Raw genomic sequence first — 25631 nt, 5'->3', positions numbered from 1 at the left:
AACTGTAATGAAATGCGCATGCGGATGAATGTTTCGAGTCATGCTCAATCGATTGTCAACATGAACCTCAAGTGAGGACCAAGGAATTCTCTTATTTATATATATTTTTTTTAACAAAGCACACATTTATCGATGTAACACATTATGCGTCTATTTTATTTATTAAGTGAAATTATAACCATAAAACGTTTGACAGCCTATCATTTCATAATAGACAATACAAATGAATGACAAGTCTGCATAATTGCAGGCAGTATAGTTGATATATGACAAAATCATGAAATTCAGAATGTACAAATACACAGTTAATCTGAATTGAACCTGAATGATCCTTTAATTAATTTGTGTATATCATCTCATAAAGACAAGAAATTAATGTCTAATTATCACGTAACATTGATTCATGTGACAAATACTGAGAATCATGACAGATGTTTGGAGTGCATAACTGAGGGGCACAGCTTCCCAGGCCCAGCACAACAAAACTTAACTCAAGCACAGACTAGGCTCTCTTCCCAAGTTTTAGTGTATCCCTCAAGGTGCAAGCTCAATGCCACATACAGTATCACACTCAAGATCATTGAACAGTTGAAAAACAGAGGCTATACTGAACTATAGCATCTGGTTGTGGATCTATTCAATATTACGGTTAGGCAAACCCTTAATGACCAACACTGGGTAACATTGTACACTGATTGGGGTATGCTGATTTGTTGCTAAAAATAAAATGGTACTTTCAAGATTTGTTGAAGATGTACAAGTATTTTTTCTAGGCCTTGTTCCAGTACTAGGCAAATTCTCAAAGATGAAAACAGACTAGGCACTGACTGCTTGGTTGCTGTTGCTCATCTGGATCAAGCCTATCAAAGAGGAGGTGGTGCCCATAAGTCCCACCAGCCAAACGGGAAAGCGTCCTGCCCAAAGAAATCCAGGGGGCATCCAATGAATGGCATTGCTCAGATCAGCCATACTGCTCAAGACACTGAGGACCTCGCCTCCCATCTGCCTCCGGAGCTGTGACCTGCTGGGAGCACTCCCCTCACTGGGAGAGAAACACATACTTAATTTAGCTTAGACACGCTATTCTACTGTAACTTGTTGAATATTTTTCATAAATATGAAATTATCCTATTCCTTCACAGTAGGCATAAAATTAGTACCTAACAGGGACTGCATAAAAAACATTTAGATATGGCTAGTTCAGGACATTGATAAAACTGTGTTTGAATCATCGCAAAGTTAGAAGGTCAAGATTGGATAGCTTTGTCACTGAGCTTCAATGAGTAGTGGTCCAACCAATGCCCATACTCACCTACTGTTGCCTTGTCTGGTCTCCTCACGTTTCCTCAGCTTCCTCTTCAGCAGCATGAGAACCCTTATAGACCTGGAGAAGACAATGCTTTCACTATTTAGTCCACCCCATTATTAAGTGTTTCCACTCAAGTCAATACTCAGATGAAGGCTCCAGGCCAAACTAAGTAAGGGTGATTTAATACACTTTCTAGTGGACATATCAAATTTGAACTTTCACCAGTTGATGAGTGCCTTGGATCTTTTGTATGAAAGAGTCGCTCATACTTTATTTGGATTTTCCCCAGCATACAGTATAGTTTACAGATGTTCAAATAACTAATCCTAACTAACTATGCACTAACCATAACCCTCAACCAAACTAACAAATTGATGCATGTTTGGGACTATCCAAATAAAGTTGAAAGGAGTCTTTGATGAACCAATCTTACCTGAGTATACCCAGAAGCAAAGATACCCCCCAAAGCACTGTGCTTAGACGCCACCATTTATCAGAACTGACACTGATGAGCTGGGCATCGGCAGCCCATGCTACATGTTCGCAGGGGTAATACAGCTGGTCAGCCACGTTATTCAGCACTGACATCCAGCGCAGTCCTGAGTCTTCCTCCTGAGGAATGACCACCATAAGCATAACTGAATGAGTGTTAAATCAAGTAATGTTTATCCTATAGGCAGGACAGAAGACTCTAGTTTCAATTTTTAAAAAAAAACTGTTTACACTGACAGAACTTGATGTTTTTTTAACATTAATTTAGAGAAATGCAGAACAGTACAATTAACAATTTAAACAAGGATGAGATCAAAGTGGGCTTGTCTTACACCAGCTCCAAGGCCATAGCTCTGTGAGTATGCGAGCATGGAGAGGTCATCGAAGAGTCGAAGCACAGTCCGGCAGTGGCTGAGTTGTGCTGAGAACAAAAGAAGGCTCTTTCCAAGCTGAGCTGATCTCTCTGTCTTCTGAGACAGGACTCCACCAACCAACTGGGACCCATAGCAGAGTGTCCTTATCTACCCCAAACCCCCACACATGGACAATGCATTATGCACATAGATTCATTGGCATGTTTTGAAGTAAAAAATAAACATAGGTTATTCACTCAATTCAAACGAGGCTACACGGCTAAAGGGCACGTCATTTCAGATGATTTGATTATGTGATTTAGCCAATTGAAATACATGTTTCACAATTGCATGCACATTGACCACTCACAACTTTATCCCTTCCCCTGTAGGATTCAAGTACATTCACAAGTGACTCCAAAGACTCTTGCATGTCAACTCAATAGTAAATAGCGGTCTAGAACAGCAGTAGTCAGGTACCAGCAACGCGTTGTGGTAAATAAAAAATTGATTTGTCAGTGTCAAAATAAAATAAGTTTAAGACGGCATGTGGGCAATGTCATCTTGCTAAAAATCCTCCACCAAGTATCCTTTATGCACAACAGTGTGCTTTTGTGCACAAAAAAAAGGTAATACATGAAGCTCCTAATGTTGTACTTTGGACAGGAAGTGATCTGGTATCCAGGCAGTAATAGTGGATCACCTATTTAACACAGTAATTTGAGAATAATATACTAGTTACACTGGTGCATACCAGAGAGTCCTTATAAAATAGTTATAAAATCAAGTTATTGTTTTCCTGCAGGTTTGGCTGTATATGAATAAAATAAAATAAAATATGAATACAAAATATGTTAATCAATCACTATTTTACATAAGCATCAATGGTCGACACACAATCATATTTGTAAATGATTTAGCTATAATCAATTATGTATTTGTGTATAGTACATGAAGAACAATTTACAAAAAGAAGTTTTTATTTTGTTAATTTATTTCAAAAATCATTCAGCGACGAACAAAGCAAATAGTGTATTAAAACGTTCTACAAGTAAATTGGAGCAAACCGCAATGATGCCATGATTGTTCTTTTAAATGATTTAGTACAACCCTGGCCCTTCAGCTAATTGGATATATTTATTTTCCAACACAAAATGAGCTTCTTTAATACCCTCATGGTGCACAAGAAATGTGTGTGTGTGTGTGTGTGTGTGTGTGTGTGTGTGTGTGTGTGTGTGTGTGTGTGTGTGTGTGTGTGTGTGTTTTAGTTTAGTTTAGTTTTTTTGGAAATCTTAAAACATAGCACACATATTACAAAAACATACATGTATATGAATAATGTCATTGAGGATATTACACAATAAAGTCCAGTGTGTGTGACAGTAGAGACGGGGGTGGTGTTTCTCCATGGAAGACAAGCATTTAATTGTCATTCCAGTATTAATCCACAATGGTCAGGAACAGTGCTTCAGTGGGTAGGTTCGTTGTCATAGATATCTGTAAGGAGGAGAGAGGAGGTCAAGGCGTTCTTTCTTGTACCTCTCACAATATACAATATAGGTAATATTATATGCAGTTATTCATTATCAAAAGCAATGGTAAAGCGTCATAACTTTCATTCATTGAAAATGCAATGCTTCAGAAAATGTAGTACACTGAAATGATTATCATGTCTCAAAATATGCATGTTCAGATTATCACACAGACATTTTAAACACAGAAATACTATGAAATGAGTAACTAAAATGTACTTAAAATAACATACCCCCAGGATGATCAACATCATCATAAATATCCCCTTCGCTGTAGAAGAACAACACAAACTATATGAACCAAAACATTATGATGCAGTACGCCTACAATACCTCACATAAAGGCTAATTCATCATATTAAATTCTATGTTACTGAATATATTCTGTATCATTCTGTGGGCAAATTTTACTAGTCTGCAGCACAATATGATACCCATAGAGAATAGTGTGTTCTATCTCTTTGATGATACCGCAGATTCATACCAGTGACTATGCCTATTCTAGATCTACCTCAATATAGAACATCTCAGTTTTAACTTAAATACATAATCACAGCACTGGTTTGCTTGATCTGAGCCTTTAACTAGATAATCAATAATGACATTGATAATCAAAACACATTTGGAAATCACTTACGCCTGAAGAAGGAGAGACCTAGGCACATATCCATCTGTGAGAGAAAGAAGAAATAGAGTTGATTTCAAGAAAACTCCTCATCGTATACAAAATTAATTAAAAGGGATTTTCTGGGATCTCTTACTGATTATACCACAAACAATCTCCAGTATTTCATCCAATCGAATCTCATAAGGGCTACATAATGTTGTCATAACAGATTATTATCAATGTTTTTTATAGATGTTGTAAAAAGTCAGACAAGTAACTGAACACTGACACAAGAGGGCGACCTATTCACATACATTTCCCATGCTCGTTACGACAAAGTACTTTCTTATGGTTGGTAAGTTGGATGACTTCCAGGATCTGTCCTTGAAACAAAGGTAGATCCTTCCCCCCTGCCTTCTTGATGCTGGCATTTGGGTCGACCATCATGGTGCAATGCACCCTTATGGGTCCTTCATACTGTCAGGGCAAAATAAATTGTATAACTTGGATTATATTCTATAATTCTATTTTTTTTTATTTTCTTATTTGAAAAAACATAAGATAATATGGTGATTTGTTTTATATTTGAGGACTTTAAAGTGAGTTTGTCAAAATAAAATGATTTGCTGAAACATTTTCTAAGAGATATGCAAGAGCAAAAGATTTACCTTAAATTTTTTCCTAAATTCCTTTTCCTGTTTCTCCAGCTTCTTAGTCATCTCGGGATCTAGGCTGAATAAGAAATGACAATCTTAACTTTTTGGTGTGTTTTTCCTTTTGCTTTAAGCAACTTTATTCACTATTTTGAATAAAATAATAATACATTTCAGTTATTATGTAATAAATGTCAGTAGCATAGCCAGGATGACAAGCCAGAGTAGTCTGAGTTGGCGATGGAAAGCCACACTATGAAAAACTACAGAGGGAGAGAAACATTTATTGACTAACTTTTCTTTGGAAAAGTTTCACTAATTTCACTAATTCACTGATGATCAAAGCTGATCAATTTCAATTTCATGATCAATTTCAATGGTGTTTAAACTGGCTGAAAGATTAATGGTGGATACCTTTCAGGAGGGGGGGGGGGGAAGTCATCAGATAGCCCTTGCACATCATCATAGTCATCATCTATGGGAGGGAGAGAGACCACAAGCCTGTTGTTTGTTTCGCATGAACAAACTAATGAACATCTTAATGGAAAATGATCATTAACAGCACCACTTACCATCATCATCCTGAGTCATGCTATGAAAGAGAAACATAAATTATGTCATCCAATGGCAACAAGGGGGCACTACTTTGATTATGAGCAGCTTTCTAAGTGAAAGGCACATTTGAAAGGAACATAACGAAGTCAATGTGAGAGAGCAACCTGTTCATGGGATCCGAAGAGTCGACATCATAATAGATGTCATTGTCCTGTATAGGGACAGGTGGTGATGGTGGTGGTGGTGGCAGCGAGGAGTTGACGGGTCTGGATTGGAATAATTTACGTTTCACTTCCTCATAGTCCACATCCACACATGTGTTACTGATATAGCCATCTGCAAAAATGCACAAGAATGAGGGAGGTTTGGTAGCTATGATAATGAAAATATGACTCAGACCTGGCATTATCACACCAATGAGAGCCTTTAAAAAAATATTAAAATGTATGGTGCAAAAAAAACTGACAAAAATAATCAAAATTTCTCTATAATGACAATGAAACAAGAAGTTTTAGCTTTTCAGTTTAAGTTGACCTCCAAAATTCTAGGTTCATACTACGATAAAACTACTAAATCAAGTTTTTCCCACAAAGTTAATTTCTATGGAACTTAACAGCGCTACACTTACAGGTGCCACTAAGTGAGCGGGCTAACCACCTGCCCCCTGGGTTGTTCTTAACCCGTAGGATCTCCACGCTCTCTCCTTGCCGTACACTTAGATCATGCTTGCCACCTTGCCAGTCGTGTCTGACCCTGGCAGTGTGAAGGACCTCTACCACCCCTGGATCAAGCTGCAGCAGGGCAGAAAGCAGTGCAGAGAGTTGAAAACTGGGGTGTCTCGACAAGGACAAATTTGGTATTCAAATGTATCTATTGAGTTACACAAAAAGTGTTACTGGTTGGAGGTACTGTACTTTTGGACTTTAGAGTGGTTAGAGCGTGGAAATGTGGTGTGCCACCTTAAATTTCTTTTTGTACTCGATTTCCCTCTTCTGTTTTTCTTTTTGCTCTCTCCTCTCCTGCTCTTGTTGTCGCTTAATCTCTTTTTGTCTCTTCTTATTTGTCTTTTCAAAACTGCTGGATTCCCCCTCCTGCTTGATGCTTTTGAGATGGAAAAAGAGAGACATTTAATGGTCAGACAACAACATGATGTGAACAGCTATTACGCCCTTACAAACAAGTCATAATAGGTGTTAGCTATTTCAAATGCTTTCTATCTTATGCATTCTGACTGCTGGTTATAAGTTATTACATGTTTATGACATGGGTCACACAAGATAGCTACCCAATAAGAGTTTTCAACTCTTCTATAAGTTTTCAGAATTGCTTGTACTTACTCATCAATACTGTCATAGACCTCACTTTCATCGCTCTCCTGCAGTTAAGGAGGATACAGAAGGATTGGAGGGTTGAAAGCAAAATGTTTATCAAAAACATTATTTCACAAGCAGTTCTAATTGTCCTTGATATGTAGCAGTGTTAGACATAGAAAGGGTGATACTGTATATGTTCTCACCCCTATTTGTGAAGAACCATCATTGCAAGAGTCTGTGGGTGAAATAGCAAGAGTGAGGGAACAATGTAATGAACAAACTATGAGCAGGTAAGATATATGCATTATGGGATGAATCTCGACCTGACATATTGGCAAGATGGCATGTAACTAAAACTTGCAATCAATCAATCAATCAATCAACACATTTATTGTCCCCAAAGGGAATTGTATAGTGCAGTCAGGGTAAAAAACAACAATGAAATAACAACAACAATAACCATACAACAAATATACACATCATCTGAAAAAGTCATATGAATGAGGCCAGTGCAAGATTAACAAATTCTGAGTTTAAATACTTATTAGATTCAGCCCTGAGTTTGCAGTTATATATTCAACCTATATATAATTTTAAAAAAAACATGTAGGCCTAAACAGTAAATTGTCATTCTTACCACTCTTGTCCCAGCTCCCTGGGTGATTTGGAGGTGGAGGCGGAGGTGGAGGAAATAGTTTTATATTTTCTATGTCATCATATGTATCCTGGTCATCCTCTATAGGTCTTTGGGGTATCCAAAAAAAGAAAACAAGAAGAACAAAGCAATTAAATACTGATGTGTTCGTAAATACTTCTGTGTTCTGTGCCAAAAGATGAATGCTAATAACAAAAACAAAACAAAAAATGACTGTTATATAGTATAAACCATTTGGGCACCTCATAATTGTGAGGAACAATTCAGGGAAATGTTTGACATGCATAATAAACTCCAAATAGTACTCAATGACCAACACAAAACCCAACTTCATGCATAACCAGTCATTCGTTATGCTACTCTTATGACTTAGGTGTCACTTGAATGTAATTCATTATCCAACCAATTGAACCAATCAAATGAGTTGGGTGTGTAACAGCTCCATTAAAAGTCAGGGAGGATACAGTAAGTCAACACTCACACATGGGTAGGCTGTCTTGGTAGGCTGCTGGGTTTGATGGGGAGCCTTGGGGGGCCAGATGGACTGACTAACCCAGGGAGGGATGAACTACTGCCCACTGAGAAAGAGAAACAACCTGCAGTGTCATAGGGCTGCCTGCACCAGGTGCTACTGGGTTAGGGTTATTTGACTTCTAAAGCCATTTTTACAAACAAAGAAAAGTGCTTCACAACATAAACAATATAAACAACAACACTCCCTGATATAAGGAAACCTTGAAAGGAACCAGGCTGAACATAGATGAAGAGTTAAATAGAGTATGATATATTTTACCTTAGCCTTTGTAAGACTTCATTCAAGTGTACTTTGGTTATATTGGTGTACAGTTGTTTTATTTCTTACAGGTACTCTTTTTCAAGTGATATGTATGTATGTTTTTCAAAAGAACTTATGTAAAAGGAAGGAAAATTATGAGGTTGCTAAGTTAACAATAGTAAAATTGAAAATGTTTTAAATAGCAACCAAATAGCATAGACCTAAAACCGTCTTTCTCTGACAAGTTAGATAGATGTTCTTGAATGTTTTGGTGCTTACATTAAATGTATTCAAACTGTACACCGACATAGCCATAATTAACACTTGCATGAAGTCTTAGGTTAAATATTTCATATTTTATTTAACTGTTCTTCTATGTTCAGCTAACTATTTCCCATAATTACACACCTGAATTAGCAAAAGGTGTATTCAAAAATCAAAATAAAGGTGCTTACCATCGCTCTTCCTTAACCCTGGCCGAACTAAGACAGGTGGGGCCTTGGAGACTCTGCGATAGGACTCCAAGCTAACATGAGGGGGCCGCTTGGGCTTCCTGGGCTTGGGGCCCGCGGGGGGCAGGAGTTTCCTCAGTGGGGTGACCTCTGTCAGGCTCCTCTGGCTGGGCAATGACTGGGGGCCGCTGTGGGGTAGCGGCTTGACGATGGGCGCCACCTGGTGTTTGAGCATCATATTCTGCCGTAGGTCCCCAGTGAGTCTGACCCTGCCCTGTCTGTCTGTGTCTGAGGGTGGGGGCGCCGGTCGGGGCAGCTCAGTAGTTCCTGGGCGGTGTGACGGTGGTGGGCGGGGGAAGACCCCATGAGGCAGCTGGGGCCTTGGGGTAGGGCTAGATGTGCCCGCCAGTTCAACCCTCCGAGGCTGCGGGAGCCTCTGTAGATCTGGAGAGGAGCTTGATCCAGGAAGTGGTGTGGTAGGGGCCATTAGCATCAATTTGTGTCTGACTGCCCCATTTACTGTAACGCCCATATCTGCCAAAGGGCCTCCTCTTCCAAGTCCTGACAGTGGGGATTTCGGAGAACTACTTTCTCGGCTGTCTGTCATGTCAGCCTTGGCGTTGAACCTGGCCCTCAATCCTTTGACATCCACACTCTCTTCCTGATAAGAGATGCAGAAGGTGAATATTAGGCTGCTCTTCTTGCGAGCAGGAAGTTAGTAATGCAGCACAAACCGGCACAACCTCCCCCACACATCTCTCACACCCCCATGCTAAAGCATCCCTCAAAGAGTGCACATCAATACAATAGAGGTTCCTGGGCCCTTTAATCATTACTGGCAATGAATGACATTATCTAAGGTCTACAACAGACTTTCTTTTGCCAAGTCACAAAGAAAACCCTCTGAATGTGCTGCTACATCCAAGCATATGAAACTGAAAGATATATTTTTAAGGAACCACACAGAGATATTAGACTGTAGTCTGTGGATAGTGGTTCTCAAGCTAAACAAAAGTATCAGTGTAAAATGTAATGTAAACTAGAAGATAAACATTGGGCTGTCGCCTACATACTTAGGAATGGCTGAATTAGGAATTGTATCTTAGTCAAATGTAAAAGAAAATGTCTTAGTCAAGCTAGGATTCCCCTTGGAAAATACATTCTCATCATCTGAATAAGAAACCCAAACATACTGGAACTTGTATGCAATGTACTAAGTATTTGAATGTTAATGATATTTTAATTACATAAACGTAGAACACACATTAGAAACACAACCATGTTTTCGTGTTTGTGTTGTTAATAAGAACAACACACCATTGTTAATTGCAGTGCCCAGAGCCATACTGTGGTCTTGCTGTGGTTCAATCTAGATACTTTGTCTAAGTTTAGAATAACTCAGACAAACACCAACTCAAATACAGTTATCATGAATTATACAGCAAAGTATTTGTCTGAGGGTTAAACAAAGACTCAGTACAAGGAACAGGAAGTTTCTGCAACCACACACCTATGCACCTCATGCACCATTCTGCAATGGTTACCATAGAAATGGTAGTCACAGTCATATATAGGCCAATTGGCTGCATGCTTTGCTAAAGATATTTTCTTCTGAGAGAAAAGGAAATATGCTCTGAACCACAAAACACAATAAGCTATTGCTCATCAAGCACTTGCTTACTCAGATCAGAACTATAATTTGACATTTATCATATTACCTATTAAAAAAATATTTTTGAAAGACATCAGACAGTCCCAAGAAAGAGCTCTTAACATGGGCTGGTTTACAATACACAAATTAAGCCAAAATGTAATTGACTCTCCATTGAATATGCTTTTAGTCTAGGCGTAGATATAATCTAGGTCTGGAAAAATGACCAATAGTAGTATAGTATATATATAGGTAAAGCAAAAGTAACCAAGTACAGATAAGAGAGAGAATGTGAAGAACATTGTGTGCTGTAGCCTTCATTGAATGTTAATAAGTAACCTGTAGTAAGGGAGCGATAAATGGTTCCTTTCATCAATGCACCATCAATTCAATAATAACCACTCAGATGGCCTTAGTGATGTAATATTATATTATGCAATATTGCATTATATACGTATGTTGCTTCATAAGCACAACATACATCCACTTGTAGCCTCTCACCCCAAAGGACCGCAAGTAATTTTATCAGTGACAATAACATGAGTACACCAAGTTCAAACATGTGGTTTACAAATACTCGTCTTAAGCAAACGCGAGGTGGGTCATAGTGTATTATTTATAGAAGCGAGAAATAACAATAGCCCACATAATAAAATGCATATGCGTTTATTTTAGCACAGTTAAATCCTTAAGATCATTTTCATGCGGCATAAAAACAGGTGTTTTAATTGCGTGAAAAGTAATTCACTTTTCAATAGTTATTTGGAAATTATTCACCTTCAATATTTTTGCTATATCGATTCTTTAATATTTAAGTGATATCTTACCATCTTTGTTTGTGAAGTTAACTCAAATTGAGATGAAAACGACGTGATCCATGTTGACCTGTTATTTTGGTTGTCATTCACGAGGATGCTGACTTGTCAATGTCCCGCCTCAACAACCCAGATATACAGGATCACAACGACAGCTAAATCAGGAAATATAGCCTCGTAAAGTGAATTCCAGTGTGACTAGCATTCTAAAGAGATTATTTAGAGCCATAGGCTGAAGATACAAGTGAACACTGTAACACCGTTGCTTGATTAAGTCAATAATTACAAATTCAACTGATACCACCAGTGCAAGCTATACAAGACGTCATGTATTTGCTAATATGTCTCTTCATATAATACCGTTTAATATATGTCCAAAATGTATATTAGGCATAGGAATACCAACATCTACATTTAAAGATGAATCACACATACATCTATTCTGCCATATTTACTACATTGAAAAATGTACAGAACCAAGATTTAGGAGGAGCGCACGTAATCATAATTATGCTGGAGTAATTCACTGTTTGGGACAGAACCACTTTGTTTTCTTTACATGAATAGATAAATGACAATGGCCTCTAAATAAAAGTCAAATTTCCAAATGCAGTCCTAGAAACAATTCCAAGTTGAGTGATTCAGTGACACTTTAAAACTAAATAAGTTTAATTTTACTTTTACTTTTACATATCTTACATGTTGTTGCAAATAATTAGAATTGATGTGTATGTCTCACAAATAATAGTAGTATTCTGCATAAAATTACAGCCAAACAAACTTCCATCTATCTAACACTCACAGAAGTGCATGATCAAAACATAATTTAAAACTGTACTATAGAAAACCAATTATACCCATGCTTGACAGAAAAAGGCATGACTAAGTTCTAAAGACAATGTATAGCAACATCACACAGATATACAGAAATTCTGATAAAAACAAATTCACTCTCTGAGCCAGTTCATCTCTGGGCTGGTTTGTTGGACGTAGTGGGAGACACAGGCTGCTGGAATCCTTCTCCTCCATAGGGGATGTCATTGGTGGTAGCAGTGGGATAGCTCACTATGCTCTGACCCCACATAACCCCAGGCTGGGGATGCACACCATACGCCTGCAGTGGGGGACATCCCTGGGACGTCATGCCACCCGGGGCCCATCCTGTCATCGCAGGCTGGGTGGGCCAGGTGGTTGGGGTCCCCCAGGGGGCATTTAAACCGGTCTGGAAGCTTGTGAGTGGCCCCTGCTGGCCCCAAGGTATGGAAGTTGGTATTGTGAATGGAGTGACCCCTAGTGGCTGACCGGGGAGGGTGGGCAGTATCGGAGAAAGTGATGTGCTTTGCTGTGGAGATCCTTGAATAAATCAGAAAGAACATAAAAATTGTATAGCGTACTGTGACAAATCTATTGGTCCCTGAAACTTGATTTGGTGTGGGTAGTATGTGTGGACTGTTTAGCTTTTTAAATTCTGCCTCTAGTTTTAGTAAGTCAAGGGCTCTTTTTTTTTATTGTGCAGTCGGGAAGATAAACTTGAGATGAGGATACATGCATTTAGTCTAACCAGTAAACAGTACATGTTCTGTGAACTTAAGTAATGTTGCAGTGTGATCTCAACTTGGTTCTCAGCCAATGTTATCATGAGAACAAAAACCCATTAATGCATCTTTGACCCCTTAGCAAAATCTTCAGCATAACATTTACATAATTTCATGAATAACATTACATTTGTCACTGGAACATTCTTGGAAACATCTGGTATACATTCTGCAACTTTTTACCTTCTTGACACTTTTGCTCTTTGAGCATTGTTTACTAACATTCTCAGATTAGATAAAATAGTTCACCTGTTTGATTTAGCTCTGAGTTTTGCCTGGTGCCTGGCGGATCCTCCAAACGGATAGAGAAGATGTCCATCAGCTCATCCCTGGATGAGGTCTGTGGGTACAAACCAGGGCACTCGGTCATCCATACTTGATGTGAAACAGTTGAATCCATATAAAACATTTCCAGCATCTAAAATTCAATGTTTTGCATAGAAGTACTGCTCTTTTTTCTTGGGGAGTAAATTTAAGTAGTAAAAGCGGGGGAGGAAACATTTACATACTAAGTATCTCCATTACCTCTTGTGATTGCCCTGAAGAGCTGGGCATGAGATTGAACATGTCCAGATCATTAAAGCCCTTGAAGAGAGAAATCAATTAACACTGTGTACAGGCAGGTACAAATAGTATTTCTCTCAGGTTTGTAATTGAGAATGACAAGAATGATTTAGCAAGTAACAATACTCTTTGTTGAGCAATCATACATACGTTTTAGTAATGCATAAACTAATACCTTCATTTCTGGATCATAGAAAACAATGACAACAATGACCATCCCATGAACCATTCCTCTCTTAGCCTTTCATACTTCTCTTTCTTCATGCTCTCCTTACCTTTAGAGGAAAGGCTTGCTCATCAAGAAGCAGTAAAGCACCATTCTGCAGAAAATAATAATAATGTCATAATAACATAAAACAAAACAAATTGTATGTGTGTGCATGCGGGTGTCCGTGCATGTGTCTGCCCTTCATTCTATCTATGGACGTATAATCTGAACAGGGCCTCAATCAGATGGTCATGAATGATTAAGTGCACTCACCTCTGTTGGTTGATCCTTGTGTGTTACTTCTTTTTGATCTTCCTGTGTTCCTTGGTCAAGACTTTGGCAGACCTCTTTGATATCGTCAAGGACAGGGTCTGCCTATTCCATCAGAAACCAAAGGTCAGTATTACACATTTGATTTTGCATCAGATTTCGGTTTAAATAATGTTGTCCATCATAATATATACTGTACAAAGTCATTTGAGTGACTGATCCCCTACCAGATTGGCCATCTTGATGTAGTACAGCTTGTAGGAGCCCTCATGATTGTAGACATAGGAGAGGGCTCTAGGGTCTGACTCATCCTTTCTCAGAGAGCTGATGTTCCCACTCTCATGGTCGTGTTGCACAGCCTACATTGAGAACACATCTGAATGAGACTGGGATGGTTAGAGTTTTATGTTAGAAAGAACCTCCTAAAGGAAGACTGTATCGTAAAGAAAGCATAGGTTAATGTACATATTTCACCTAAAAAGGTCAAAGTACACCTCAGAGGGTCAGGATGAACAATAATATATAATTCGGCAGGCACCAAGAATCAAGTCTAGTCTAGTTACTGATCTCAGTATCTTCCCATCAATCATATCCCTCTCACTGATTTCAGTTCAGATGAATTCTATAAAAAAAAAAGATATATACATAAATAAAAAGATTATACAATTGTGGAGATAGCCTTCTCTCAGCCTCAAGCTCATGGCCAAAAGAGAAGTAAAAGTTTTGCTCACATCCTTTTAGTGTAGCTGCCAGGAATACATCTGCTGGTCTGGACCTCAACAGCTGTCATACATGAATTCCTGTAAGTGCTATCTTATATGAACCTCCCAGGCAGTGAGGTAAGAAGAGGATTAGCATTGAGAGTATGTCAGAGTAACTACTGTCAAAGTAGCTGTACTGTAGTACTTACACCAGTCCTTTCATCTACAAGTTTCAGGCCAGTCGTGGAAACCTTCAGCCACACCCTCTGCTTGTGCTGTCCCTGGTTCCTGGATGCCACCTCCTGGCCCTGAGTCCACACACATGCACACACGCCGGCTGAGGTCAATTGGAAACAGCAGTGCTGGTATATTGGTTCAGGCTTTTGCTAAGAAGGCTTTGTTATGCATATACAACAATAAAGTTGCAGCTGGTTTTGTCAGGTGTGTTGGAAGTATAAGACTTGATGGAGCCTAGAAAGGTGAGCATTCTAATGGAAGCATTAGCTGGGATGGCTAAATGACAGATTAGTGTAATAGATGCAGGTAACCGTAATACAGTTGCTAAGATTTTTGCTGCCCTAGATACCCTCTATACAGAAAGGACCCCTTTCCCTGTCTTAAGATCTCAGTGATGTATGTTGTATGTACACAAAGGCCAGATGAATTAGTCCAAGCCTATATACTGCGCCTGCAAGAACTGCACTGCAGGTTACAACAGCACGACCCAGAGGGACGACCCCACTAATGCGCATTTGCGGGACCACTTCCTGATAGGCCTTGAGGAGGGCCCCCTCCTCCAAGCTCGAAAAAGACATACAACGGGAGGCCCTGCTGCTGAAGGAAGATCGATGTGGATGAAAGTGGCCTGAGGTAACTTGTTCTGCGGTGGGGGGCATAACTTATCTAGATCTCATTCACAGGAAGCTGACTGGAAACAAGCACTGAAAAGGGAGATCATGGAGGAAGTCAAGGACCAGAAGAAGGACATCACTAAGGAGCTATTGAAGGAATGGAAACCCTTGATGAGAGAACCCACCCCTGTTGGGTCATGCATGTAGTACCCTACTACAGCCAGCCAACTCCAGGCTGAACGGAAGCAAGTGCGGGGGAACGAACTACAAGTTTTCCATTCTTGAACTGTGCGAGTGCCTACTGAGGGCCAGAACGGCTGGGTCAATGGCCCAATGACAAGTGACCTTTTACTATTTGTGTTCCATGGACATTTTAATCCTTTTACACGTTTTTTTTCTGATGAATATTGTATTATTATTGCTACTCCAGTCTCTGCCTCCTTTTGGGTATTTCATACACTGCTCACCCTCCCAAGTAGAACCTAGTGTTTTGGGGTTACTACTATTTATTTACTGTGAGTTCCTAGGACTCTGAATGACTTTTAGCTGTAGCTACTTGGCAACCTGACAAGTTATGGGAACAGAATTTCACAGTGATCATCAATTCAGTGTTTTTCATTACATTGGAACTGTGTCATTAGTGTGGGTTAGGGTTAGTACAACCTTATCACTGCATTTCTTCTTACCACAATGATGAATAATAAATTCCTAACTATGTACAAATATATTTTTAGAAATAAACTTGAACCTGAACTTTGTCATAAAATCTCAGCCTTCTGACTGACCGCAAAACTGGTGCATTCTCTCATGTTACTGAGCAATGACATATTTCAACTTATCAAGACAACACAATATTTGAGGACTAAAAATAATGGGCTTATGTTGGCAATATATACAGTACTACAGAGCCAAGTCATGTGTAAATATGGATATGGCACAGAAGTCTCTATCTAAGCATTCTTTCCCACAGGCTACCTTCAGCTTCATCATAGAGTCTAAACACATCTTGTCTCCCTGGGCCTCTGGGATGTAGTCCACACCAATGAGCTTGGCCTTGTAGCGAACTCCATCTCCTTGGAAACGTGAGGTCACATCAGCGGCGGTCTTCGGGGCGGCCATTCCTGAGAATACCAGTAGTGGGCCATGAACTGACCATGAGGGTCAATAAACTTGACCCTCCCTGAACATGAGTCTGCACTCCCATAGTCAAGGAGTAGGCTACTGGGCTGTGTGTGTGTGTGTGTGTGTGTGTGTGTGTGTGTGTGTGTGTGTGTGTGTGTGTGTGTGTGTGTGTGTGTGTGTGTGTGTGTGTGTGTGTGGGTGGGTGTGGGTGTGGGTGTGGGTGTGGGTGTGGGTGTGGGTGTGTGTGTGTCTCCATTTGACTCATCTAAGAGGATGAGTCAATGTTTTATCATTCTTCCTGGAATGGCAAGTGATGTTTATGGATGAGAAATGAGACGGTAAAAGCATTGTTGGGACAAAGGTTGGCTTTTTAACAGCATCAGTGGATTGATGTAACAATTACAAGTCATGTTGTGGCTATAATCTGTTACCTCATTTCATTGATGCTGTTAAAAACTACTTTTCTAGAGTTGTAAACAGATGATCTATTCACAAGAATATCCCACTATTCTTCATTAATTGAAAAGGCTTGATGGACCAAAGCAATTTCAAAAGCTGTAGAAACACTGATTGTCTTTCTAGCAAACTTTTATCTTGAGATAATAACTAAAATGTGATTTTTATGACAGTTCACAAAATTCAAACTCATCAAAAGTTATTTCAATCCTATAACAAAAGAACTTTGCTCTTTTTGGTTAATGGTTAGCATATTGCTGCTAGGTTGACTCTTCCAATTCACTTAGGGATGCTAGTAGTGCTTTGGAAAACACCTGAGAGGATGTGGATTACATACACATACTACCCACCACATCTAAACAGACATTTGTAGTATGCTGACCAGTACAAAGCAATTACACAATGAAAAGCCAGTCGACATCTATAAATTCTCAACACACACAACACACACAACACAACCCAACTGAGTACACCACGCCACAACCCCTCACCTCTCTTGGAGGAGAGCCATGTCTTGACAGGTCCTTGGCTTGGGGCAGGACAGTTCGCAGCTGCCATGGAAGCCTCTTTGGCTGTCTCCATAATAATGTGCTGCTGCTTGCTTCAGTTTATACAGTATGTCTGATGGGAGATAGACATGCTAGGAGGGTGGGAAGGTCAATCTGCTTCAAAAACACCCTCCATATAATCCAATGTGAGACAGCATTTTATATCAGTCAGCGAAATAGTTTAGATTGTATATACTGTAGTAGACTACATACTGTACAGACTTATATTGATAATATTGCTAAATACATAAATTAATAAATATAATTTAATAAGTGCATACAGGTCCAAGCAAGATCATCTTTTTCAGTCGTTATTGCAGGTAAAAAACGTAATAAACAACATATTATATTAGTCATGTCCTCTCTGAAATAGCCATGAGAGAGAGATATATCTTACCTGCTAGAGATCTTGCTCAACTCTTGTCTTTGGCTCAACTCGAGCCTCAAAGCCGTGTGAAACATCCAGGACCCAAAGGTCAAGGAGATGGCTCATTGGTGATACATTAACATCCGCTGGAATGCTAAAATACATGGGAACTCTGTTAATTACCATAGTTCCTATGGTTTAGTCGGTTGGACTAAATGTGCATCATTCACCAAGGTTGTGGGTTCCTGCAGGGGCCACAGTGCAATATACTGTATGTTTTAACTGTGAATTGCCTTGGATAATCTTATAAATGAATATTATCCATGGTAATTATAATATTAAAAAATCGCACACCCTTATTGTTAATAAAGTGCAAAATCAGGCGAATATAATTTCTCCTGAATGATACTGATGTGATAAGTGATGAAGAGGTGTCAACAAATGAATCCGGTAAATAATATCATGTCAATATCATTATACACCAGCACCTACAGCCTATGAGGTGTAATGAATTAGAAATCACTGAAACGTCTTTTCCAGTCCAGTTATCAAGACTATCCTCTCACTTTCCAAACATGATTGTTTTCTGCAATATCAATATTGATATCAAAATGTTCCCACATTAACATTTTGGCAAATGTTAAAAGACTTTTTAACATGTTGGCAGATGTTTGCCAAATGTCTTAAGGACAAAGCCAACTAAATCTGAGTTCCTGGAGAAAACTTTGTGAATGCATTAAATAATTTCTCAGCAAAATATAGCACAATTATTTCATCTGAAAGTACCAGGAAGAAAGCTTAGGCTGAGTTCACCCAGTGGTTCTCTCAAATCTCCTCTAAATGAAAGAGAGATGAAGAGAATATTGAAAAACCAAAATGGAAAGGGTGTCTGGCAGAGAGAAAGATAAAAGTAGATTGCCTGAGAGGATATGAAATACTTAACACTTAAAATAGATTAGATTGTCATATTTCATCCAGTTTCATAAGGATTTGAGTCAGTGTTGGACCATAGCGAAGGGTCATTTGGTTCTGTGCTGAGAGAGTACATAAAAGAAATTGCATATTCAATTCAGCAATCATTACTTTTCTCCTTAACATACAGACTGAGGCACCATATTTCTGTTCGGTACAGAGGTTGCATTTCCTTCTAATAAGGCATTATGTGAGTACTTGTACTAGTACTAGTTGTACAATAGTGTTACAAAAGTGTTTGTATGTACATGTATGCTTAATATAAACCATTAAAATTATTGTCATTATTTTATTATTATATTATATACCTCTATTATAGATATATAAAAGGATATTCTCCTTTTATATATATCTGCCATCACAGTGATGTTTGAAAGGAAATGACACAGTAATATATTCAGCCTTTCCAGTATTTAGAATCTGTGAAAGGGCCTGCATTTTGGCAATCAGAGAGCAGTGTGAATTTAGTTCAAGAAAGAAATGCATTTACAGCTATTTTTCAATATTTTGTGTGTGAAATGTACAAACTGCCCTATTTCCCACACAAAGTAACCATTTTAACACTTTACAGTGCATCATTTTCTCAAGAAAGTGGAAATATGACAATAACAAGACACAACCATAGTTAATTAGTTGATAATGACCCAAGGAACATTGAAATGTGTCAGCTACGATGTAGGATGTTGACAAGCATTGCTGACTACAGTTACGTTACATTGGAGCACATCTTGAAATGTTTGGTCGGCTCACTGATCTGTAACAGAAACAAAAGCTGTGCATGAGTTCTTCTAGTGCCCCTTCGCCAATGAGTCATCTGCTTGAAATCAAATAATCTTAAATGTTCTTAATCAACAACTTATTTTATAATCTAAATCTATTAATTGTGTATAGAAGTTGTACATGTGAAATAAAATCATCGCTGGTTAATTTTTGTAATGGAACACAGAATTCTGGATAAGAGTAACAAGCTTACATTCAGTGGAGAGTATGTGGCAAATTGCCAGATGCCTTAGCTTGCATGCAAACATAAACAATGCCTTCTATGGACAGATATTACTGTAGAAAGAAACAATGACAAGACATGCAAATGTCATTCTCATTTGAAACTTTAAACTGAAGACACCCAATTGGTGTTTTTAATGTTTGATGTCTTAAGTATTATGTGTATGTCACTGTGAAGCCAAAGGCAAATTTCCACATTGCGTGACCAAAGTTAAAGTTTTGTATTCTATTCTATTCTAATGAGGGAATTGACAACCCAATGACCACTGAGAAGTAACAGAATGACCATTTCCCTTAGCTAACAAAGAGTACACAGCGTGGTACATCAATGCTGTACTTCTAAGGACTGCACTGTGATGTTAAGTATCTGTCATAATAATGAGTTATGTTCAAATAAATTAAATTAAATAATTCAACAAGCCTCATAACCTGCACCCAGCAATGTCGTCCACACAACAAATGCAAGGACTTCCAGTGTTCTTTATACCACCAGTGGCGTTTTTACATTAGGGGCATGTGGGGCACAGTGCCCCACCAAAGGTGGCGCTGTGGTGCAAGATGCTTGTTACATCTGAATGTTGTGGCAACATGTATTTTATATTTAATACAAAATAGTGATTCAATAGTGAAATTGGTGTGTATAAATATAATAAACTTGACTCACAATCCTTATAGTGCTGTTTTGGAGTAATTACTCTAGTGTGTGTGTGTGTGTGTGTGTGTGTGTGTGTGTGTGTGTGTGTGTGTGTGTGTGTGCTCGCGCTCCTGCTGTGCTCCCTGTCCTATCTCTCAGTGGAGCACTCTGCCCCATCGTTGCTAGGGGAACAACATGAGAGTGATTGGCGTAAGCAGGGAAAACCTCCCGCAAATTATATTGGGTTGAGGGGCAGAAATGTATATGAATTCTGCCTAGCAACAGGTGGCGAAAAAATATTAAACGCTAATGCCGTTAACATGGTGTTATGATGAATTTTAGCTGGGGTACAAACTCGTAAGACTCTGTTGTAATGATAACCAGATGTGGAACATAGCCATGGCCCCTCTACCTCCAAACTTGCTGGCGCCATGCCATGTATGAGATGGGGGAGGCTTCCTGAGACTTGTTTGTCTTCCTGTATAAATAATGAGGGAAACCCCAAGTTGGGTGCTCTCTTGTGGAACTATGCATTGACCATGTATCTTCCATTGTGAGCCCAGATTGATCTGAATTAAACTATCCTGATCCAACTTTTATTCCGAGTATCCACTTTATTTACATCACCGGTGACTGCATTCTTCAACATCTGAAAATCATCATTACACATGGCCTGACGTGACAAGAAATAATCACAAAGCAATTCAGTTGATCTACTGTACGTCTATTGCAAATGCTAGCTAGCTAAAGTTTTCACAATGAATCGTGTAGATTATTTGGTGACCGTGCAGTTTAGTACATTGCCTTGGAGATAAAGTTGGAGTTGGAGATAAAACGTTTTGAGCCAAACAGACCAGAAGACTTTGTCCTGCTTCAGGCTGGGGACAAAGTGACCCGTACGTTCAAACAGGAATGGTTTGACAAAAAGAGATGGCTAACCGCTAGCACCTCGAAACATGCGCTGTTCTGTTTCCCATGTATGCTTTTTGGTGGAGACTCTGTTTGGGCATCAGCTGGATTCAAAGACATTAAACATCTGTCAGAAAGAACAGCAAAGCATGAAAGCTCTGTGTCCCATCTGAATTGTGCCATGAAGTTGGGTTTACTGGGGCAGCTCAACATCCAGGCACAACTAGATGGTGCATATCGCTGTAGCATCGTGGAGCACAACAAACAGACCAAGGAGAATCAGTATGTTCTGGGGAGGCTGATCAATTGCATCAAACTCTGTGGGAAGTGCGAAATGGGTAAGCGTGGTCACGACGAGTCAGCCAACTCACTAAACCAAGGCATTTTTAGGTGTTTCAGACGATGTGTGAGGGGCTCAAAAGACACTATGACAAACAGCCTTACTTCAAGGGGACATCTAGCACCATTCAGAACGAACTCCTGGATTGCATGTATGAGGTCTACAGGGAGGAAGTGGCCAAACAATTGAGAGAGACCCAGTTTGTCGCTGTCCAGGCAGATGAGACTACAGATATATCATGAAAATCCCAAATGGTCATAGTGTTGAGATACATGGTAGACAACACTGTCACGGAGCGATTCCTAGAGTTCATGGAAGTGAAGGATAGAACTGCCATCGGCCTTTCCAACGCGATCAAACAAGCCCTTGAGCCCCTGGGGCTGACTGACAAACTCATTGCACAACATTGCAACATACAATGGGGTGATGAGTGGTAATGTAGGTAGCGTGCAAACACTGATGAAGGTGACCTACCCAAACACAATATTTGTGCATTGCTATGCCCACCAGTTAAACCTAACCCTGCAGCAAGTATGTGCATCCAGAATCAGTGAGCTGAAGGTGTTTGTTTTTTGTGGATTTAGCTGCTTTTGCCACCTTCTTTTCCACCTCGCCTAAAAGAACAGCTGCTCTAGTAGAGACATCGGACAAGCGAATCCCACGGCCACCCGGCACACGATGGAACTTTAAAAGCAGGACCGTTAATGTGGTATGGGAGAGTCGGGACGAGATATTGGAGTGTTACATTTGCACTCAACTGGGATGGGACAGGGTGATCATCAGCGAGGCATACGGCCTGTCCATGCACTTGTGGGACCCGACGTTTCTCCAGCTGCTGCAGTTCTTCGCCAAAGTCATGCCAGAAGTGGATGTTCTGTATAGCATGCTACAGAAAAGAGAGATTGACACATCTGGCGTGAATCGTGCAATGGAGAGCTTCAAAGTGAACATGAAAGAAATGAGAGACGGAGCAGATGTGATTGCTAGCCAAGCTGGCGAGGGCACAGCTAAGCGCAGGAAAACAAACACGGCTGCAGAGATGAAGGAGGCCTGCGACACCATGATTGCTCAAGTGGAGGACTGGTTCTCCAAAAGTGACCACCTTATTGCAGCACAGCTGGTGGACTGCTCATTGTTCCCGAAGTTTGTACTGTCATTCCCATTGGCCCAACTCAGCTGTGCAATCAAGCTATGGCCCACAGCCCTTAACAACAAGGAGAAGTTGCAAACAGAGCTGGCTACTCTCTACTACCACACTGAGCTGCATACAGGAAAATCAGCACTGTCTCTATTCCAGACCATTCACGAAAACAACCTGCAAGAGGCCTTGTCTGAAACCTGCTCTCTGCTAAGGATCATCATTACAACTCCCATAACATCCGCAGAGTCAGAGAGGAACTTTTCGACATTGAAGAGGATTAAGACATTCGCAAGAAACACAATGGGACAACAGCGACTGAACGCCCTTGCCATGCTTTCCATTGAAAATCCATTGATCGAGGGACAGATGTATTTCAACAGTAAAGTCATTGAGAGGTTTTGTCACGTAAAGAACCGCCGCGCTACCTTCCTATTCAAGTGAGCTGGTTTGTTTGAACATGTATGACAAATGGACAGTGCGCTGTTCACTGTAGACTATATTGCTTTGTTTTGTAGTCATTTTAAACATGTTATACTGGCTGTGATATAAAGTAGAGGATTAAATGTTATGTGTAGGCCTAATGCCGAGACCCTTGATATGCACACTTGTTACTTGTCGCTTTCAGAACCCTGGACAGAGCTCGGGCTGTATATTCATATAGCTCCGTTAATTAGCCTAGCCTACTAGCCTAGCCCTCCAGAAATGCCATGCTAAAATTGCCACTGATACCAACAATAATTTATCAAAACAAAATGAAAGAGCATAGTATTTATACTGTAACATGTTGCCAAGACAGTAGAGACTAAATGTATTTGCTAACTTCAACCAATGACATTAGGCTAAATATTTGAAAACATCTAAGATTTACAGACATTACACCACCACATGAGTGTGTTTGTGAGACCAGTTAAGGGTGCTATGCAGGAAGTGTTACTAAATTAATCTTTCAGCATGAGTTGTACGTCATTTGCTTGGTGGAGACTTCCTGGAAGTTAAGACATAGGCTGACATACATTATAATCATTCCTAAGAGTTAAGTAAACACATGAAAGTGAATCAAACCCTTGGGATTGCGTACCATACTTGTCACATCACTTGCTTGCATGGGGACCCCTCTAGATCACTTTGTGCAGACTGGTTGTTAAGCAATGACTAAACATTCTGAGTTGAATAAACTGGGATATTGGTTTTGGAGGAGATTGCATTTTCTTTAAAGACAGAACACAGACAACTTTTGATGCTGTTGAGTGTAAAATGTTGTTCTGTAGCAAATTCAAACATGGTTGGACTGGAATTACACTGGATGCATACATTTACAGTGCATTCGGAAAGTATTCAGACCCCTTCACTTTTTCCACATTTTGTTATGTTACAGCCTTATTCTAAAATGGATTCAATTCATTTTTTCCCTCATCAATCTACACACAATACCCCATAATTACAACGCCAAAACAGGTTTTTAGAAATGTTTGCTAATTTATTAAAAATAAAAAACTGAAATATCACATTTACATAAGTATTCAGACCCTTTACTCAGTACTTTGTTGAAGCACCTTTGGCAGCGATTACAGCCTCAAGTCTTCTTGGGTATGACGCAACAAGCTTGGCACACTTGTATTTGGGGAGTTTCTCCCATTCTTCTCTGCAGGTCCTCTCAAGCTCAATCCGGATGGATGGGGAGTGTCGGTGCACAGCTATTTTCAGGTCTCTCCAGAGATGTTCGATCAGGTTCAAGTCCGGGCTCTGGCTGGGACTCCTGCATTGTCTTGGCTGTGTGCTTAGGGTCGTTGTCCTGTTGGAAGGTGAACCTTTGCCTCAGTCTGAGGTCCTGAGTGCTCTGGAGCAGGTTTTCATCAAGAATCTCTCTGTACTTTGCTCTGTTCATCTTTCCCTCAATCCTGACTAGTCTCCCAGTCCCTGCCACTGAAAAACATCCCCACAGCATGATGCTGCCACCACCATGTAGGGATGGTATTGGCCAGGTGATGAACGGTGCCTGGTTTCCTCTAGACGTGGCACTTGGCATTCAGGCCAAAGAGTTTAATCTTGGTTTCCTCAGACCAGAGAATCTTGTTTCTCATGGTCTGAGAGTCCTTTAGGTGCCTTTTGGCTTTTTACTGAGGAGTGGCTTCCGTCTGGCCACTCTACCATAAAGGCCTGATTGGTGGAGTGCTGCAGAGATGGTTGTCCTTCTGGAAGGTTCTTCCATCTCCAAAGAGGAACTCTGGAGCTCTGTCAGAGTGACCTTTGGGTTCTTGGCCACCTCCCTGACGATGGCCCTTGCTCAGTTTGGCCAGGCAGCCAGCTCTAGGACGAGTCTTGGTGGTTCCAAACTTCTTCCATTTAAGAATGATGGAGGCTACTGTGTTCTTGGGGACCTTCAATACTGCAGACATTTTTTTGTACCCTTCCCCAGATCTGTGCCTCGACACAATCCTGTCTCGGAGGTCTACGGACAATTCCTTCGACCTCATGGCCTGGTTTTTGCTCTGACATGCACTGTCAACTGTGGGACCTTATATAGACAGGTGTGTGCCGTTCCAAATCATGTCCAATCAATTTAATTTACCACAGGTGGACTCCAATCAAGTCATAGAACCATCTCAAGGATGATCAATGGAAACAGGATGCACCTGAGCTCAATTTCGAGTGTCATAGCAAAGGGTCTGAATACTTATGTAAATGTGTTATTTCATTTTTTTTTTAAAAATAAATTAGATAATAATAAATTGAAACCTGTTTTCGTTTTGTCATTATGTGTAAATTGATGAGAAAAAAAAAAAAGGATC

The 25631-nt window shown here is 39.9% G+C and overlaps 2 protein-coding genes across 3 annotated transcripts; both read right to left on the bottom strand.

The window, feature by feature from the left end:
* Nucleotides 1–151: 151 nt before the first annotated feature.
* On the bottom strand, nt 152–2815 carry pex11g (peroxisomal biogenesis factor 11 gamma). The gene is made up of 5 exons (XM_083672251.1): nt 2525–2815; nt 2134–2322; nt 1743–1921; nt 1313–1384; nt 152–1042 (listed from the first exon to the last, which is right to left on the bottom strand). The coding sequence occupies exons 1-5, from the start codon at nt 2585–2587 to the stop codon at nt 817–819; spliced, it is 729 nt and encodes a 242-aa protein (XP_083528377.1). The 5' UTR covers nt 2588–2815; the 3' UTR covers nt 152–816.
* A 312-nt stretch (nt 2816–3127) lies between these two features.
* On the bottom strand, nt 3128–11290 carry LOC310806218 (FYN-binding protein 1). 2 transcript variants are annotated; one of them, XM_083672261.1, is made up of 16 exons: nt 11175–11290; nt 8700–9357; nt 7951–8047; nt 7452–7558; nt 7018–7049; nt 6839–6876; nt 6461–6602; nt 6130–6292; nt 5666–5837; nt 5519–5538; nt 5361–5421; nt 4962–5025; nt 4608–4770; nt 4324–4357; nt 3906–3957; nt 3128–3651 (listed from the first exon to the last, which is right to left on the bottom strand). In XM_083672261.1, exons 1-15 carry the CDS (start codon nt 11175–11177, stop codon nt 3906–3908), a joined length of 1806 nt encoding a protein of 601 aa, XP_083528387.1. In that variant the 5' UTR covers nt 11178–11290; the 3' UTR covers nt 3128–3651. The 2 variants fall into 2 exon arrangements, with proteins under 2 accessions (XP_083528387.1, XP_083528386.1); XM_083672260.1 differs by having other exon boundaries at nt 3920–3957.
* Between the last annotated feature and the right edge of the window lie 14341 nt (nt 11291–25631).

This window comes from Argentina silus (genome assembly GCF_951799395.1).
Source record: "Argentina silus genome assembly, chromosome: 6".
Classification (NCBI taxonomy): domain Eukaryota; kingdom Metazoa; phylum Chordata; class Actinopteri; order Argentiniformes; family Argentinidae; genus Argentina; species Argentina silus.
The sequence above is the reverse complement of the archived record's forward strand: the minus strand, read 5'-3'. Positions and strand labels throughout refer to the sequence as shown.